This window comes from Manacus candei, unplaced genomic scaffold (genome assembly GCF_025592945.1).
Source record: "Manacus candei isolate 608988 ecotype Guabito, Panama unplaced genomic scaffold, ASM2559294v1 h1tg000049l, whole genome shotgun sequence".
NCBI classification, from domain to species: domain Eukaryota; kingdom Metazoa; phylum Chordata; class Aves; order Passeriformes; family Pipridae; genus Manacus; species Manacus candei.
In genome coordinates, this window is record NW_026138097.1 from 6,934,164 (window position 1) to 6,953,008 (window position 18,845).

Here is an 18,845-nt window from a genome sequence, read left to right on the forward strand (position 1 = left end):
ATAATAAGTGAGGTGATAAACAGAAAGATGCAGGCAAGTAGATGCAGTTTTAATAGTAATATTTCCAGCTCCCGATTCCTCCTACTGCATTTTTTAATTCTCCACTGATAGTTATAAAATGCATCCAATATGATGTTGGAGCAGTTGAGTTTGTCAATGACTTCTCTCGACACCTGCAATTACATTCTAAGACTGTTGAACTTTTCTGATTCAAAATCCACTTAATTTTCAGGTTTCAGTTAAAGCTCCAGAGATCAATGAGTAAAGACACACGCAGAATAACTCCCAAATACTTAGTGAAACTTTATGATAAAGATTTCTATAGGGAAGGAATCACTTAAGAGCTTGGACAGTTATTTCACTTCAATCAAATCTACTTTTCATGGAAACAGCTACTCAAATGAAACTGTGGTCTGTAACTACACTTTTCAAGTATAAATATCCTTTGCACAGTTTGCCCTTAAAAATAATCTTTTCTACTTTATAACAAAGACAAGGGGCAAAGGGTGGGATTTATCTTAGCAGATGCAGACATTCAAAGTCATCGAAACAAAGTATCTCCCCAAACTACTTTTTCCTCCGAGGAAAGACAGGGATAGAATGCCTGGTTCGGAAATACGTGTATTTGGAGTGTGACCATTTTACCAGGAATTTGAGAGACAAACAAAGACAAATCTGAGAATCAACCTAAGCAGTATATCTGAAACAAAAGTACCAGCTGTCAAAAGAAATAGTGTTCTAACAACCTAAAGAATGCAGTTAAGTGTGGATGGGATGCACCTCAGTTAACTAAAGCAACCCTAGCGAGCCTCTAAGGTGGTCACTAGTCAGATCCTAACCATATCAAAGACTGCGGCTAAAGGATGCCTGCTTTGCAGGACATCTCTTTACCTTTAGAATCCTAAACATTCTGGATTACAGAACTTTTATAGTTTCTCTAGCAGGAAATATTTGTTATTACTTTACTAATCTCATAAAATGGGGATGGGCTAAAATGTGCTGAACAAACAGTTGGGAGAAACACAATACCTGGAACTTTGCCACATTTGGACAATTTTCAAGAAGGTCTAAAAAGGCATAACCTTCATACATAAAGAATCTATCAACTGAGATACAACACTCCAAAAATCAAGAGTTACCAAGCCATGCACATCTTATTTTTTTTCAGTACAGCAAAGCTAGTATGGTTTTTTTTTCTTCTCCTTTCATATTAAACTTTGTCCCCCCTCAGCTTAAATGGCTGAATCTTTTTTACTCAATTCTTCCAAAAGCAATGAAGTGTAAAGCACAGAGCAAGTCTGAAAGTATTTTAGCTCTAACAGTTTGTCTGGCAAACTTAGATGCCAGTAAAATGGAGTTATGCAAGAAGGCAGTGTCAGGCAACTTAATGCTACTGATCTCACCTATTAAATTGTTTACCAAAAGACCATTTCTGCAAAGATAAATGCCTTCCACCACAACAGCTTACCACTTGCCAAACTCTTCATTCTGCCTGGTTTGCTTTTTAGCCCTTTTAATCTAAGTAAGCCCAAAAGGACCTCAAATTTAACAGGCTCGTAGGTGTTACAGCAGTGTGATTTCTACTTGGTACAACAGCAAAAAGTTTGGTTTGGATGAGTATTTTAAGTATTTACCCCACATGAAAAGAGAACCCCATAAAACCTTTACCAGGTTGCAGTTTAATAATTATGCAGTTGCTCTTTGCTACCTCCTCACACCCCTACAATACATTTTTACAAGACAACTGTAGGCACATCAGCAGTTACATTTTATAACCATAGGCATTTAATGACAAGCCTAACTAATTAGGAATATTCTGAGAATATAAGCTGATCCTAACATACTAGCAAAAGAGTGTGAATAAGTGGAGTGAAAAAGGGGAGAGATACAGTATAAATACTTTAACATCAAATTTTCTTTATGAGAAAATGTATATACATAAACTCAAAAATATTTCTGTGTTAAGAAAAAAAGCAAAGTATCAAATACAAACACTCATTTCCTGCGTGTTTTTGATTTTATGGCTTAATAATAAGGATCTAACAACGCCTTCTGAATTTTTTTTTTGTTTGTTTCCCTTTATTCAATCCTCTAGAACCTGGATCTACACTTTTCTAGCTGGCAAACAGTGAAAGGAACTTGTTCATTCAACACAGTACAGAGGGCAGAATACTTGGGACTAGACACATTTAAAAAAAAAATCACTTTTAGAGGAAAAAACATTAATTAAAATGGCTTAAAAAAGCTTTTATTATCCCAGTATTGATTTTCTCATGTGGAAATTTTGGGTAACACAACAGCTTTCAAGTAAAACCATTCCTAAATGAAAACTTAATGTTTACAGTAGACTCTAATTCAAAAATGATATTTAAGTACAGAAGCAAATTATGCTTTGCATGCCCAGAGTCCTCTTCCATTTTAGAGTCTTCATCAAAATCACTTCCAAACAGAAATGACATTAAAATTTTGCAGAACAGCCGGCTCATGTGAAAACAGCAAGATGTGCTGCCAACAGGAGTGCTTGTCTTTAGAAGCTGATCATGGACTTCAGTCTGGAGAGTTTCACAATTGCTTCTGGGAAAAAACCTAACTGAAACTGCAGTAATTTTTTAATTGCTTATGTGGACTACATCAAGGAGCCCATTTGCTTCCAAACTGTCAGAAATGTAAAGAAATTCAGTGATTTAAACATACTCCTAACTTGCTCCAGCTATGAAAACAGTTGTTGTAACAAGAAAAATTTGTGCCATGCGGAAAGAACAAAAATTTCCACTTTGGAAGTTGAATGCAATCAATAGTTTTGAGAAAAATGAAGTCAGTGGTAGTTTCAGTTCTTAACGCCTCAAAATACCCCTTTAAATAGCCTTTTAAACTCTTCACAAGAGTACTGTACAGACTTGAAATACACGGACCAGTCCAGGTGTTTTACTCCCTGTATAAGTTTTAAACACAAGAAAAAAGGAATTGTGGCAACCTTGCAAAAAAATCCAGTCAGAATTTTGTTCTGTTATGTAAAAAAATATGAACCACATTGCGTTATTACCTGAAGCATGTTTTCTTCTCCCAGATGTTTAATTTGGAATGTTGAATTAGATTGAACTTACAGGAACTAGATGAATCGTGAGAGACAAATTTGGGCTGCTCTCTGTGAAATAGACTTGAATCTTCATAAGTGCAATAATTTATAAAATTGGAGATATCACATCATCTATATTGAGCTTCCTTTACTTGCTCCACCTTAAGAAAAGTGATTTCCAGGGAAGCACCTTCAAGCTGACAAATATCACTTATCACTGCAAATTCTTAGGGCAAACCAGCCTTTCCCACAACTGGGAGAGGAGATGGTTACCTGACAAGGATCTCTAATTTTTTAGAGTTTAGGTCTGTTTTTTTCCCTAGTCAATAATTATACGTTCTCTTCAAAGGCTGAGTGGGTTTCCTCCTTTGTTAAGGAGACATACTGGATCTCACTAAAATGGAGGGAGATGCTCATTAAAATGCAATATTTGAGTAGGAAAACTACATTTATTTACCAAATTACATTAAGGAACAACAATGAGCTGCTGCTCCTATCAAACATACTTTGATTGATTTGGGATTCATGATACCATTGCCAAAATCAATAAATGGGATGTATTTGCTTCCTGTAGTTTTCCAGCAATCTTAACTCTATGCAGAGATCTTAAACCCCTTAACCAAGGCTGCAAGATTCAACCTAATTCACCAACGCTTAACTGAAATGCTGCCTCTGCAACACAAAGATAATAAGCTTTGAGGGAACACAGTCTTTAAAAGGAGACATTTTCATCTGTAATCCCACAGCCACTGGCATGGCAGGCCCACAGCCAAAACCATGGTGCAGTTCTAGAAATGAGCTGATACTCCAGTTCTGGCCAATTTCAACAGTAATAATCTCCTGTTCTTATAGAGGGAGTCTGAACGGGAGATTTTCAGAAGTGCCTCACTATTACACATGGCAAAACTCTAATGCTCCAGAAACATAAGTAGTTTAGAATGACCCCATATCACAGAGATTCAAACTCTGAAGCGATTACTCGGGAGAAGCTATATCAATGAGAGTAAAATAAAGTTCAATTTTCTTCAGACAAAATTTTCCAATTATCTGAAACAGCAAATAATTCTTTACTTTTTTTTTTTTGTTCACTCTGGAATCAAGGCTAATGTTTTCTGGAACATCCAAGCACTGACCACATACAGAAATTTTGACCCCCTTTCATTTTGCAGTTAGCCATCACTGAGCGTCCCCTTAAATAAAATCTACTCCAAGGGAAAGGAGCTAATGAAAGATTTAATTCTTAAAATTAACTTCATACAATGTATTTTTCTAGGGTGACTTTACACAGAAGCTCTTTAACAGACAGATTACTTTATGATGCTGATGCAACAAATGATCCAGGAAGCAGGAAAGGATGAGTTTAAACCATCAATAACTCTGAATTTAGATCTTCAGCTTTTCTATATCAAAACAACAGTATACTCACATCACCTAGACGGGAATTCTGGAAGAATATACAGTGTAACACTACAACTTTACTTGTGAAACAATGCAATGAGTTGTTTGGGTAAGAAAATAGATGAACCATCATTCTTTGGAAGAATGCTTGAATTTCTACAATTAATTCATCAGCCATATTTGAGATGTGCTGTTGGCTATTAAAGGTACTTTCAACAAGCCTTTGGCCATATACCAGTTAGTTCCTTAGTATGTTTTGGATAGTTTGTCACTGAAATTGTTTTCGAAAAAAATCCCAGACTACAACAAATGTAAGTCTGACAGCCTGGGAAGCACTGAGCTGTAAAAACTTAAGTCCCAAGATTCTCAAAACAGAGTGTCTACAGACTGAGAACTGGAATAAAGTTACAGTGACAGTGAATGTACTGGTTCAATTAGAATGAAAGATGTCATCAACAAAACTTTGCACAGGAGTTTGCAGCAGCCTTTTCTGTCACTAAGAAGAAAGGAAAACTATCATTTCTGTCTTCTAGAGGAGTGACTGTTATAAGGAAGTCACTCCTTACATGTTGTATTATATTTGAAAGAAAACACTTGGGAATTAAAATATCACTGTTGTTTTTAAAAGTCTAGTAAATGGGCACAGAAAAGACAGTTGAGGGACTTCTGAGGCTCTGAGTTCAATTTTCCTTGATTATCAACTAGCAAAGGATGTAGGAAAATGATATGGTTTGAAGTTGGCTCCCTGCCAAATCTCCAAACCTCACCACAAAAACTCCGCCTGCCTCCTGAACCAAGGGAAAAGAAAAAAAAAAAACAACCAAGAGAACCAAAACAAGAGAGAGACAGCTAAAGCAATATATATAAGTATATTTACACTTATATTACAGTTATATACAATTGAAATATATATACACAATTTCAGAAGGGAAAGGGGAGGGGGAAGGGAAAAAAGGAACAAAACCAAAATAAAATATACACAATCGATAGCCCAAGATCTAGCAACTAAAAGAATTAGGAAAAGAATATCTCACTACTCTCCTTGGGACAACAGAAAGTCACGCTGGAACGATCGCCGGCAACCTCTGCCTCCCAAGGTCGGCAAGGCCTAACCAGGCCTCGCTCCCCAGCACGGCAGACTCAACAGCAGGGAACCTGCACCTCCAAGCCGCCGGAAGGAAAGAGAGTGAAGGCCCCTCCTCCTTTCTTCTTATAGTCTGGCATATGTAAAAATCGTAGGGAATACTGGGTAAATCTGGGCCCTTCCTTGGTTACAAACTGGTCACCAAGGAAGGCCTAGACTAAACTACCACAGAAAAATACTGCATTTTCCCTCCCCTAGTAGCTATAAGTTTTCCCAAAGATTACTTTTTTCCTCCATGCTTGAGAGCTTCAAAAGTGGTCCCAATCAGAGAAATGATCAAGGTATTCTGTAGATATCAAGACTGAAGACTAACATTAAATTTAAGTGCTAGATTTTGTCTTATAAGTGCTGTGGTTCCAGTGTCACTAACTACTGGAGAGGTACAACAGAACAATGCTTACCAGAAACCTACAGCCTCTGCAGACCTCATCTCTGCTAGGAATGAGCTGAGCCAGAACAGAGGAGTACTGGATTGTATCTGGACTGTTTTTCTCTTGTTCATCTTTTGTTTTTCAGAGACTGTTACATTACCCTTCCTGTATGGTATCTCTGTAGCAGATACAACACTGACTGACCATGAAAACATCAATTTAAAGCTTCAAACTTCAAATGTAATTGGGATGACTGGCTCCTTTCTTATCAAGCAGAATTTCCTGCCTAGTAGACACTGGGTTAGCATCTGAACCAGCATGTCATTCAGGCTCAATCCTGAATGCAATTTAACAAACTGACAAGGAAACTCTTAAGAGGTCAAAAATAGAAAAGTTACTTAAGAAGCTGCTCAAAGACTTTATCCCAGGAATAACACTACTGTGTCTACATAGCTTCTGAGTGAAGAAGTATTGCCAAGCTTACTTACAATCTGTCCTGTATATAGAATACAAGTTAGAGTAAGTACATTTGTAATTATCTTTTTACCCCATACATAGAGAATAGTATTTATCAATATTCCTTAACAGGATTCTTTTTTCCTTTGGTTTTTAGAAATTGATGTATTTTCTACACAATGAAACATGACAGTAATATTGTCATGAATTAACAGTGACATGCCACCACCATGACTCGTTGCTTCAAATTACATTCTAAAAACACTCATCACCTGCTTGCTTCCTCTTCCAACCTTTATTTAGGAGAGAATTTTTCTTCTATCCATTTGAGACAAATTAAATTCTCATATCTTTAGATTGACTTTTTCTAAAGAACAATCATCAGAAAGACTGACAATAAAGTAAAAGGCTGTGCAAGCTTCCCATGTAGCTCCTTCTCCAATAAACCCCTGACACACAGAAACATTGCTACCCCAATCAAAATCTCCTCATAAATCTTTATATACAGCATTCTGTCGCAGTTTTTGCAGTTTTTCTCATACCTGCTTTGTGTGCTAGAACAAAGCTCAGAAAAGTTAAAATAATGTAAATAAGTCGCTTAAGTCCTACTACTTATATAAACCTCATTAAGGAAAAACTATCAGAGTTTAAATTCTTACGGCTGGGAACAGAGTTCGGTTAGAGAGCAGAAAGGAATAAAACACACATCTGAGTCATGTTTGCACTTTCAGCACCTTGTACTATGGGATGATGACTCCAGCAATTCTAAATTAAAAATGCTATAATCTTCATCTTATTCTAAATTGTTAGGCTTGAAAACTAGTAACAGGCTGTAAATTCAGAACCATTCATTAACATTATTAAAAGAAGCACTTACTTATATTAAGTTCTAGTTCACTAGCAAATTGGTTGACAGACATCATTCAACAGTCAATGCTGGGATACTAAAATCAATTTTGAAGAAGAGACTAGCAAGTTTAAATTTCTTTCTGAGTAGAGAAGCATTTTAAGAACCTCATTGTTATCAATAACCCATATAAAAGTATCTAAAAAATTCAGGATGAAAAAAACCATAGCTTCCCAAAACAACACTTTATTTTACTTAAAGTAACACTGCAGAGGACACAGTCCTATATCTGACACAGGATCAAGACTACTTTAAAAGCACAGTTGAGTAGACTTCAGTTCTTTCTGAACAGGCTGGTTCTCAACAGACATTTACTGAGATGACTTCCTTAAATCAATCCCAAAACATTGCAGAAATAAGCATGACAATTTCAGACTTACGAGAAAATGTTACTTACATACAGAGGTTAATGACAGATTGGACTGTCGAAAAGCATGCTGAATAGTGCCTAAACACAACAAAACATTAATGCTGCTTCTTATATTTGAAAAATTCATACCTGGGTATACTGCCTGTTAAGCTTCTTTCACTTGATGATGATGACGATGATCCAGGTCTCTGATCTGTTTTCCTTCCTAGAGTCTCTGTTGCACTAGTTTGAGGTTTTTCACCTTCCTCTTCTGGCTTTTTTTTTTCGCTATCACTTTCATCACTGCCTTCTCCTAAGATGTCATCCACCTGCCAAAGAGTAGAGAGTCAGTGTATCTTCTAACAAACTACTCTGTATCAATCTTTCATAATAATTGGGTTGCTCTTTAATATAATCATCAAGAATATGCTTCAACTTTCCTTGGCCTTCCCCTTGTAACAACTCTGGCAATATTCTGTTCAAATTGAATATATTCAGTTTATGCTTAGCTTAAGACAAATACATCTATACACATACATGATATAGTCACACAAGAAACTATTATAAAAGGAGTGCTGTCTTTTGAAATTAAAGAGACAATGTTTTATACTATTGTTAACATATTGATGCATGTTTTCTATTACATAAATTTTATATTATCATAACATATAGAATCATTTGGGCATATTAAAATCTCTAGTAAGTATTCTTACATTTACAGGTATTCCTTGATGCATATATAACTTTAAAGAAGTCTATTCATAAATAACATAGTATAAATGAAACAATGCACAAACCCCATTTTAAACAGATTGTCTGCTTCTGCTAATTAATAAGGGCAAATCTAGCAAAAGGTTTACATATTTAGTTAAATAATTGTTTGGCCTTTGCTTCTGAAAAGTTAGCATAAGATTTGATAATCCTCTAAAAACATACAAATTTGTTCTGACTCATGAGCCACCCTGATGAGCTTCAAAAGGTTATATTCTCTTTGAGTTAGCATTCAACCTTCAGAAAGAGACAAAACCACGAGAAAACACAGGTGAAGTTCCCACTGTCTCTCTATTGCTGTGAATGGCAGAAGACAGGGAAACAAGCTATGTGTGAGTATTTCTCTACTGATATTTAAGAATTTTTCTTAGAAGCATCTTATCTCAGCATAAGTTAAAATTTGCTTCACAATTACTCTGTTCTCAGTAATCCTCACCTGCTTTATCAAGAAGAAAAACTCTGCATATGAACATGGACCAAGAGTCAAAAGTTGCCCTCTGTTTATCAAACTCATTACAAGGTATACTTGTGAAAAACTATTTCTTCAAATATCTATTTGTTTCAGAGTTCTACAACTCAAGCTAGTACTGGATTTAAAAATCCAGGCTATATTATCCTTGTCTGGAATGATTTCTACACAAAATGAAAAGTAACTTGCAAGATTCTTAGATCTACAGTTTAAGCTGTTCTTCTATTTGCCCTTGTTTTGGTACATATTCACTATCTGAAACATTGCTGTCCAATGCCCAACTCTTTCACTGTGAAAGCTGCAAAGAAAGCATAATAAAAATGGAACCACATACCAGCTTAGTGCATCTAAACACAGATGACAGTTTCAGGTAGAAACTGTAGGAATTATTATGTCAAATCAAATTACATTGGTCAAAAAATGTTTTTCCTATGAGCAGAAGTTGTCATATGCACAGAAGAAGTCTCAAGTGTTTAAGTATTACAGTTTGGGACAGGATGGCAGGGAGATGTTCCCTGTATAGTTTTGGTAGGAGACACTCAAGGTAGCCAACACGGTCAGCAATTGACAGCCCAGTGGCAGCACAGATCTACAGCTCTAACAACTCCTTTCCAGCAAGTCTTTAAAATTACACTGTTTCATTTCAAAAGCAATACTTTTTCGGATAGTCTTATGTTTAAAACTACATTCTCTCTACTAAATATGTTAAGTTTTTCAAAGGACAAAGTTAGGCTGATAGACATTGAGTGTTACAAATGCTTCTCTCATACTTAAGTTTTATAGTCTTTTAAAATCTACTTTGTGTGAAGTTTTGACAGATTAGCAGTCTAGTTATTGCCATGTCTGTTTTTCTTTCACTCTGCACAATGACAACTATCCATTTGAACTCTGAATTACCATTTAGTATTAGAATTACTGAGTTAGTTGTACACATATATGTTCCATTTCTCTGAAAGGGCATATAAAATGCATGTATAAATCACAGAAATATGGCAAATTTTGAAAATCATTGCATATGCAAACAGTGTGGAATGGTCCTTACAAACTACTTTAACTAGAAAGGCACCCAATACACAGATTCTGCCTAATTATTGACCAAATTGCAAATGTGCTGAAAAATACAAGTATTACATCTTCATCTTCCATAATTTTCAAAAGAAATGAAAAACAAACCATGTTTTCATTACGGCAGTGAGATTTAAGCCCTTCGCACTTGAAAAAATTAATAGGTAAAAAAAGTGCATTAACATCTAAGCGCCAACTATCTATCTAGGCATCTATCTAACTAATTCATTTATTTAAACTTCAAAGAACAAGGAAACTTAATCTTGTTCAGAACACGACAGATGCTGATGTACCAAGCACCAACTGCAACTTCAGCTTATATGATTTTATACAATTAGTAAAATGGAACATATAACACTTCACAAGAAAATGCCAGCTAACACCAAATCTTACTGATAAGATAGAGCAAGGGGATGTTTACTGCTTAAACACTACCATAGCAGCCATCTTTAAAATAAAGACTTTTATAATCCAGCAAGAATGATTAACAATGAAAAATAATGATTCATCTCTTAAAAATGACAAAATTGTTCCATTCAGCAAGAGAATGAAAAGCCCGACAATTCTTTTAAACAGCCAATTATAAAAGCCACAAAAAGTCCTCAGCTGACAAAGCACAAAGACCAAAGAGCAATGAGATTTTCAGTCTCATTCTCTGATTGCAAGCTGAAAAGTACTTAAAGCTTTGTTAAAAAGAAAGTCAAAGCCTTCTGTAGTATTAACAAACCAGATCAGCTGGAAAATGTTTTTACTCCAGAAGTTGAGTTTAAACATTCAAAATGAATCCAGACTCCAAGAAAATGCCAAAAAAGAAACCGTCATGAGCAACCTCAATTTGTTATAAAGATTTTGGCAATATTTTGGTATAGTATTTATGGATATGACAGAAACCTACAGTGATGCCTTAAGGTTTTTGGAAGTAGCAATTACATAAGCAGTAATGCAAATGGCATATTAGAAAAAGAAAGGAGGCGTGAATAAATTTCAATTCTTGTTTTTCAACTAGCAAGTACTTTAAAATCCAAGTTTTAATAGAACTGAGAAGCTACCTTAGCAACAGGACAACACTACTTCAGTGATCTCTCTTAAAAGTGGTACAACAGTCTGAAACAATTCTTTACTGGAATTACAGAAAATTCTACAAAAAGGAATAGGTTTCATAAACAGCTGTAAATTTTGTGCTCCAGTTCTGCACAGAAGATACACACATTTCTGCCCCCTCCACAGTCTTTCCAAAATGACCTTTGCTCCCACTGATCACTTAAATTAAGGGAAAATCAGAAAAAAAACCCCAAGTATTTACAAAGAGTTCTTTAGGTATGTTTCTACTGCCACAAAATGACTGTTCATTGTTAGCAATGTAAACAATTAAACTGGTATTGACAGTAAGCACAGTTAAAAATCAGCTCCATTTCAGCATGAAACCTGCATGTCCTGAGCATGTATTTGAGATTGTGTTGAATACATTGCATCTTAGGACGAACTCGCAAAAACTAATATAATCTGCCATCTGAATGCACCAAAAGGTTTCTATATTTCAATACCTTATATTCCCCCCACAGCATATAAAGTAATAAAAAATAACTTAAAAATGAAAATCAGATGTACACTCAAGTACACCAGTAATTACAGGTATCTTCATGTAAAACACAGTGTTACCTCACCATACTCTTTAGAGATACTTTAAAATGCTGCTGTGTTCCGTGCCAGGGACCATGATGCTCTCTTAGCAGTTATTAAACATAAAAGCCAGCAGACCACCAGCTCCATCCAATTAGTGAGTAAATGGATGCTCTGCAAACAAATACAAGACTAAAAAAGACAAACAAGTGTTTTGTGCATGAATTCAAATTTCACTAGCTTTTTCTGCACTGCATTTCCTTTAATGCTCTTTCAATTACCTGAGTAAGTTTGACTCTCAGTGTTCCTATTCTGGATGATATACCTACATCAATAAACGCGACCAATACAGATTTCTTTTAATACATATCTCAAACTGTAAGTGTAAGGTAAAAGTTTATATATAAATATTATATAGATTATATGATATACATCTTGCTTTTCTTGTGGTATATTTTTGAGTGGGAGGTAATTGCCTTTTTCCTCTGTGAAGGGGGATTAACCATGTACAGCTCTCTTCAGTTTAGGTAGTAAACAGATTTCTGAGTTATACTGAAAATCAGGCCTTTGGAACGAGAACAAAACCAAACCTGTAACTTGTGCTTCCTGGCACTCGTGGTCTGGAATTGTTTTCATCTACTGTTATCAAACTGCACATAGAAATATTAGCAGCTCTTGGTAATGACCTACCAGTTTTAGGATGAAAAGCAATTATGTGAGAAGAAAAAGCTTTAAGTCTTAGCTCTATGCTGAGCATAGTTCCTACACCCAAATTTGAAAAACGGCAATTTAAAAACCACCATGTGCAAGTTACTTAGAGGAGCTCCCACTGCAGTTCCTGAAGGCTGGACTGAGACCCTGCTGGGAAATGAGCAGTGGCAATACAGCCCCAATAGCTGGAGTTCACAACACTGCTGACAGCACTGGCTACAACTCCTGCACATATTTTAATTGTAGCCCTGGGCAATAGAGCGTGCTCCAAAAAGGCAGATATTGCAGGAAAGAAAACCAAACACATTGCCTGTATTCATTTGACCACTTAACTTTTGGAAATGAAAAGGTACGGTAATTGTGACTACAGCCGTACAATTCACTACATTTGAGTTTTACTACTGCAGTTAATACTTTGACTAGAATGAAATGTCACTTAGAGATTACTAAAATGCAACACTAATAACAATCCTGTATCATTGCTCATGATTGAGACCTCATTCTTCAAAGAATGCCATTGAAAAGTTCTGAGTAACTTTGAATTTCCCACCTAGAAAAAAATTCCTAGATTTGAGTAGAAAATTCATAACCATTCTTAAGAACATCAAGAAGTTCTATGGCCAGAACTTGAAACTGCTAAAAGAAATGTGAGGTAATTCTTGGTAATTAGGATGCCTCAAGTGCTGACTTAAGGACTGTAGGTAGGCAGTCCTTCTAAAACATGAACATTATTATAGGACAAGGGGGAATAGCTTTAAGCTGAAGCAGGATAGATTTAGATTACATACCAGGAAGATATTCTTTATTGTAAGGGTGGTGAAACACTGAAACTGGTTGCCCGGGGAAGTTGTGGATATACCATCCCTGGAAGCGTTCAAGGCCAGACTGGATGGGGCTTTGAGTATCCTGGTCTAGTGAAAGGTGTCTCTGCCCACGGCAGGGAGGTTGGATTTAGATGATCTTTAAGTCCTTCCAACCCAAACCATTCTATGATTTTATGATTATTAGTATAATGAGAATTGCCATTTTCAATTAAATCAGTAACACTTACTGATATTGGAACTAGAAAAAAAGCCCATTCCTAACTACCAATTTGTGAAATATCAATTAAATTCACATGGACTAAAAGTTACTAATTGTAAGATTCACAACAATTTCTTAATTCAAAGTCTCTAACAAGAAAACATTTCAAGGGAGACAATACATGATTTCTCCAGAGTCTTCCTGAGTCAGTGACATTGCTGCAGCCTAGAAGCTATGGCTTTATCCGATTATAAAGCCATCCAAAACTCTAATCTTCTTTCCTTTATTCTGTTTTCAAAAGAAATCCTCTGCCAAAAGGTCATTAAATAGTAATAGACCTGTAAATCTACACTGTAATTTTTTTAAATGGTGAAATCCAAGATAAAGTAAAAATTACCACAATACCTATGGCCGGAATACAGTTGTTCACCCATCCAGGAGGATAGACTTGATGGGAGTCACTGAAAAACAAGGACAGCATTTCAACTCTGCCTTGTCTGTACACGAGCTTATGACTGGGATGGAAAGGAGAGAGAGCCTGAGCCCACTGGAGGCAGCAAGTATGGAGCTCTCTGCTTCTCTGGTTGCAGCATTTCTAAAATAAAGATAGCCTAGCAGAAATAAGAGCTCTGGCTGCTAAATGCAATGATTCTTCAACTTAGACTGCTGAAAATATCCATGCTAAAATTCCAGAAAAGGCTCCAACTACATAAGTTAAAGGCCAGCGCGTAAGAGGATGATCTACGGCCACCCTTCAAAGAAAGAATGTGTTTTTAGTCTGTTACTGACCATTACTTATGAAAAGTTCTGGCTTTAGGTAAGACAAAAAACAAGTAGTTGGAAAAGGTTTGTCCTGAGGTTCTTTGCATGGGAGCAATCCTCTGCTGACAAGGGGGAACAGAATACTGCCTCCTCAGCAGCAAACTGCTTCTCAGGTCACTTTCATAGCTATGAACAACTATGGGCTGCACCATGACCTTACTGGACTGAAAAGAACCCCCATAGTTTGAGATCATGAACGTTTTTTTCCAAATATGGAGAAGTCTAATAATTTTTAACTTACCTTTAAGCCTAATTTTTTCTTCTGTATATGAAAACTTTTCATTTTTTCCTCAATGAATTGAAAAGCTTTTTTACATATATTTTTACTACCCAGATACTTAGATACAGCTAGCTGAGGAGCAAGATACTACCATACATGTCTTCAAAAAAGCTAGAAGGTATTTTAGCATGCTTTTAAGAGGTGATGATGTGACATAATGCATGCATACAAACTTTCCTACAATATACATAGTCTGTATTAAGAGATTTGGGCTGAATTTAAGTTACTTTAAAACAAAACATTTTCTTATACAAAGATGTCACCGGAAGGACAAACTGCCTGAATTAGGTTAAGTTGTCCCTCAGTACGTAAAATTTAAGGGAGAATGTGTGATGTAACTTAGTCCCATTTCTTCCGAGTAACCTCAGAAGAACTTGCCTTTCACATTCTGTTTCATCTATTATTTTTCTCTGGCATTAGAGCATTTCTCCTCCTTTCAAATTTCTGACTTTTACAGTAACATAATATGCATTTATGCACGTTCTTCAATGCCCCTTTGTCTCAAACACTTCAAATGCATTTTTCACTGTTCTCTATCACAATTACCACTGGCTCATCTGGGCAGGTGATAAATCAGGAAAACCAGAAGTGTAACAAAAACCTAGTCTCGTTCATAATTAAAAAAATTCCCTATTTTTCCTCTATTTAAATATGCACACACTGAAAACTATCTCTGTACTATCCTGATTTTGATAAACACATGCTTTAGGTTGGGATATAAAGTCTGGCAGTGTTGTTATACCTACTTTGATAGCTTGGAAAACAATTGCTGTAAACAGTTTAAGGAATATTACCAAGCCTTAGGAAAAAACCTTCTATGAAATTTATTTCACATATAATTTATTTAGAGATTGTCTTTTATGTCCTGGATGACTACATATAAATTAAAATGCATTCTGCTGAAACAAAAGTTGATAAAAAAAAAAGCTATACATTTATATACTCAATCACGAGCTACACATTCTTCAGTACCCGTTTCCTTGCTGAAAAATCACGGGATTTGTCTAGTAAACACGTTCAATACTTGCAAGCTTGAATGAAATGGAAACCATTTGAGTGCTCAGCATTTTCACTATGCAGAATATTAATTTTGCTTTTACTGTTTTAATTATCCCATCCTTTTTTAAAAAAAACCTGATGGGATAACTCAATTAGTCTGTAAACACCTAGAATCACAGAATAATTTAAGCTGGAAGGGGCTTCTGAAGGTCACCTGATCCACTTCCTTGCTTGAAGCCAGACCAGTTCTATAAGGTTACTCAAAGCTTTGTCCAGGAGTGGTTTGAGTATCTTCAAATATGAAGATCTAAGACCACTCTGGGAAACCTGTTCCAAAGTTTGATTACCCTTGAGATGAAAAGATTTTTTCATTATACGCAGTCAAAGTAATCCACGTTGCAATTTGTGTCTGCTGCCTCCTGCCCCACCTTTGGGAATGGTTCGCCTCTGTCCTTTTAAACTCTCATGCTGTTGTTGACAGATGCTAAACTCTTGTCACCATCATTAAATGAGTTGCCATGAGATTGAAAGAGTGCATTTTTTTTAAGAAAACACACTAGTTTGGATCTTGGTGGGGCTCTAAGCACGAGTTTTAATATAGCACGGCTTTTTCTATTAGGATAGACAATCAACCACTAAACTTTAAATATTCATTTCTGATCTCTGAAGAGCTGGTACTTTAATGATAATGGCAATAAAGACATCAAGACTATGAATTAAAAAAAAATAGGGAGAAAGTTGCATGCTGGAATTTAGCCTTATTTTCACAAATTCAAAGCTTCTAATTTGCTTTTTCTCAGAGAGCCAGGATAGGAACATTGAAATTACATGACAAAAACTGAGCAACAAAAGGGAAAATGAACTTACTTAGATTTATCCAAAGGCTTCTTCCCTCCCCTGTGTAACACCACCCATCATCAAACAGAAACATGAGCTAGTATACCTTCAACAAATAAGTAGGTTTAAATTTAACTACATGGTTTCCTGGTCTTGCCAGATGAACAGAAGCAAGGAGGCAGAAGGATTGATACTTTAAACACCTTGCTGCTAGACTGATGCAACATCAGTTGAAAGCAGTTACTTTCAACTACTTTTTTAAGCTGGGTTATTTACTTAGCTGAACCACTTTCCTGTTCCACTTCAGTTTATGTCTACACTAACACACATATCATAAAAGTACGTGATAGCAGGAATAAACTGCTGGAAATAGACTTTGGATAAGCACCTCTATTAAATGTGTAGCCACAACTCGAGTAGTGGAAGACTGCAACAAGAAACTGAACAACGGCTTGGAAAAGTTCTGTTAGAAATACCTGCAAATCTCAGAAAACAAAACCAAAAAAACCTGAAACGGAACAGAAACTCAAGGTGCATGCTCAAGTTCAAGTGCTACACATTACTAAGTGTCCTGATTTCACCTCAGGCAAACCTTCACCTTAAAGAAGGCAGTGAGCGAATCCCCAGATAACAGCCTGTTGCACTCAAATTCTGTTGCACACTTTTTGTAGAGATAAACACTATCTAAATATCCAGAGACCCAAATACCCAAAGAGTCTGTTGATGCTATACAAATAGAATACTAAGGTACAGAAACTCCGAGGGAAGGAAAAGGAGCACAGAAAAAATTCTAATACACCTTTGATGAATTTCAATGCAGAGAAATTACATTTCAGGTGTGCAAAATGAACAAAGACTAACATCACTAATTTTTCCTAGCTAACAAAGGCTGGTAAAGACTAGTAAATAGTAAAGACGAGTAAAGACTGGTAAATAACTATTACCTTTTTGTTTAACACAGGTTTACAATTCAGGGATTTCAGCTTGCTGCATGCATGCATTAGCACAGCTCTCACCTTGTAAATCTTTATAGCAACAGGTTAAAAATTCATAACAGTCTACAGTAGTACTGCTCAACCTTGTTCTAAAACAAGGCAGTATCATACTTTTTGTTCTCAAAGTTATTTTTTATACTTGAAGTAAAATATATTTTGCTAAAATGCAGCAAGGAACAGCTTGTCTTAGAATTTTGCAAGACTAAGAACTGTCAGTGTGGCTATTAACTGAGGCACAGTTTTGCCAGAAGTTGTCATAACTTTCTTCTTATTCCTAGAGATTTAGCAAGAGACATGCACAATCTAGATTTTTTTCAACATCAATTAATCTAATTTGCTAATGAAAGAACACCTGCACAAGTTGTTTAAATACTGCCACAAAATACCATTGACATATTAGGTTACAAATCTTAACACACTATTAAAAATGACACATGGCAATTTGGGAAGGCACAGAGCCCAGGCTCTGAGTGATCTTTTCTGACATCTCACTGCCAAGGGGAGACATCTGTAGGAAGATGCTAATGAACTGCTAAGGGCAGCATGATATCAGTATGTTAGTATCATGGAATTAAAAAAATTTCTGAGCTCCTAATTTGGTTTTATATTATTTATGTTATAAAACATAAATCTGTGTAAAAATTACTTAGCATAGGAATACTTAGTCTACTTGTATTGCTTCTTAATCATTACCTCAGGGCAAGCTTCCTTTGGACATAAACCTCATTTTACAATAATTTTTTGATTAAAATATTTACAAATGCCCTCTTAAAAGCATCTACTGTCATGAAGTTCCACTTATAAAACACAAAAGAAAAAAATTTATGGATGCTCAACACATCTATTGTAGCATTTACCTTCATGAGCATTTTATAGAGGATAGTATATTGATGGCCCAAACCTAGTAAGCAATGGGATTCCCAGGTAACAAATTAGAATAAAGTGTCATTTACTGCTAAAGCTCACTCCCACTCTGGCCCAGCTGATTTAGTTTCTTTCTGACACACAGAGGCAGCTTTGAAGAGGTGTGGACAGGTTTCCTTCATCACTGCAGCTTGTTGTCTGTCCAAATGGCTTTTAAAATAGGATGGGACAGCTCTGAACACATATTCACTACTTTATCTGGAAATACCTGCTGAACTGGTGGAAAGAGTTTTAAAATAATTTTTTTTTTTTTTAAAATATAAGAAGTGATACAGGTTTTTTCAGCCTGCATTTCTAAACAGAAACAGACAGCTTTTATGAAAAAAGCACTAGGACACTAATCTACATATTCTCTTTCAAGTCATCCCCAAAGGCATTAGTCAATACTGCAGCCAACCTGCAAGTACACTTAGCACATTATCCTTCAAAACTTCTGAGAAGCATTTAGGGCTTAACCCATTTGATTATTCCATTAAAATGAGAAATTCCAAGAGCAGGAAGGAGCTTGATTTGAACTAATTTTCAATCATTTCAACCTGAATTACAGATTTAGACTACATCTGAAGCTCTAATGTGCTTCAGCTCAGAGACAAACAGTAAACTTCTGAAATGCTGCAACTAAAAATGC

At 35.9% G+C, this 18,845-nt stretch overlaps 1 protein-coding gene across 2 annotated transcripts in view; it reads right to left on the reverse strand.

Annotated features, from left to right (window-relative positions):
• The window catches only part of CTDP1 (CTD phosphatase subunit 1), a 100,378-nt gene that overhangs the window by 24,894 nt on the left and 56,639 nt on the right, over positions 1-18,845 (reverse strand). The window contains exon 12 of one of the 2 annotated variants that reach the window (XM_051798880.1): positions 7,852-8,030. In XM_051798880.1, the coding sequence (XP_051654840.1) occupies positions 7,852-8,030 (179 nt within the window). Of the gene's footprint in view, positions 1-7,851; positions 8,031-18,845 lie in introns of those variants that run through there. The other variant, XM_051798881.1, reaches the window with a different exon arrangement.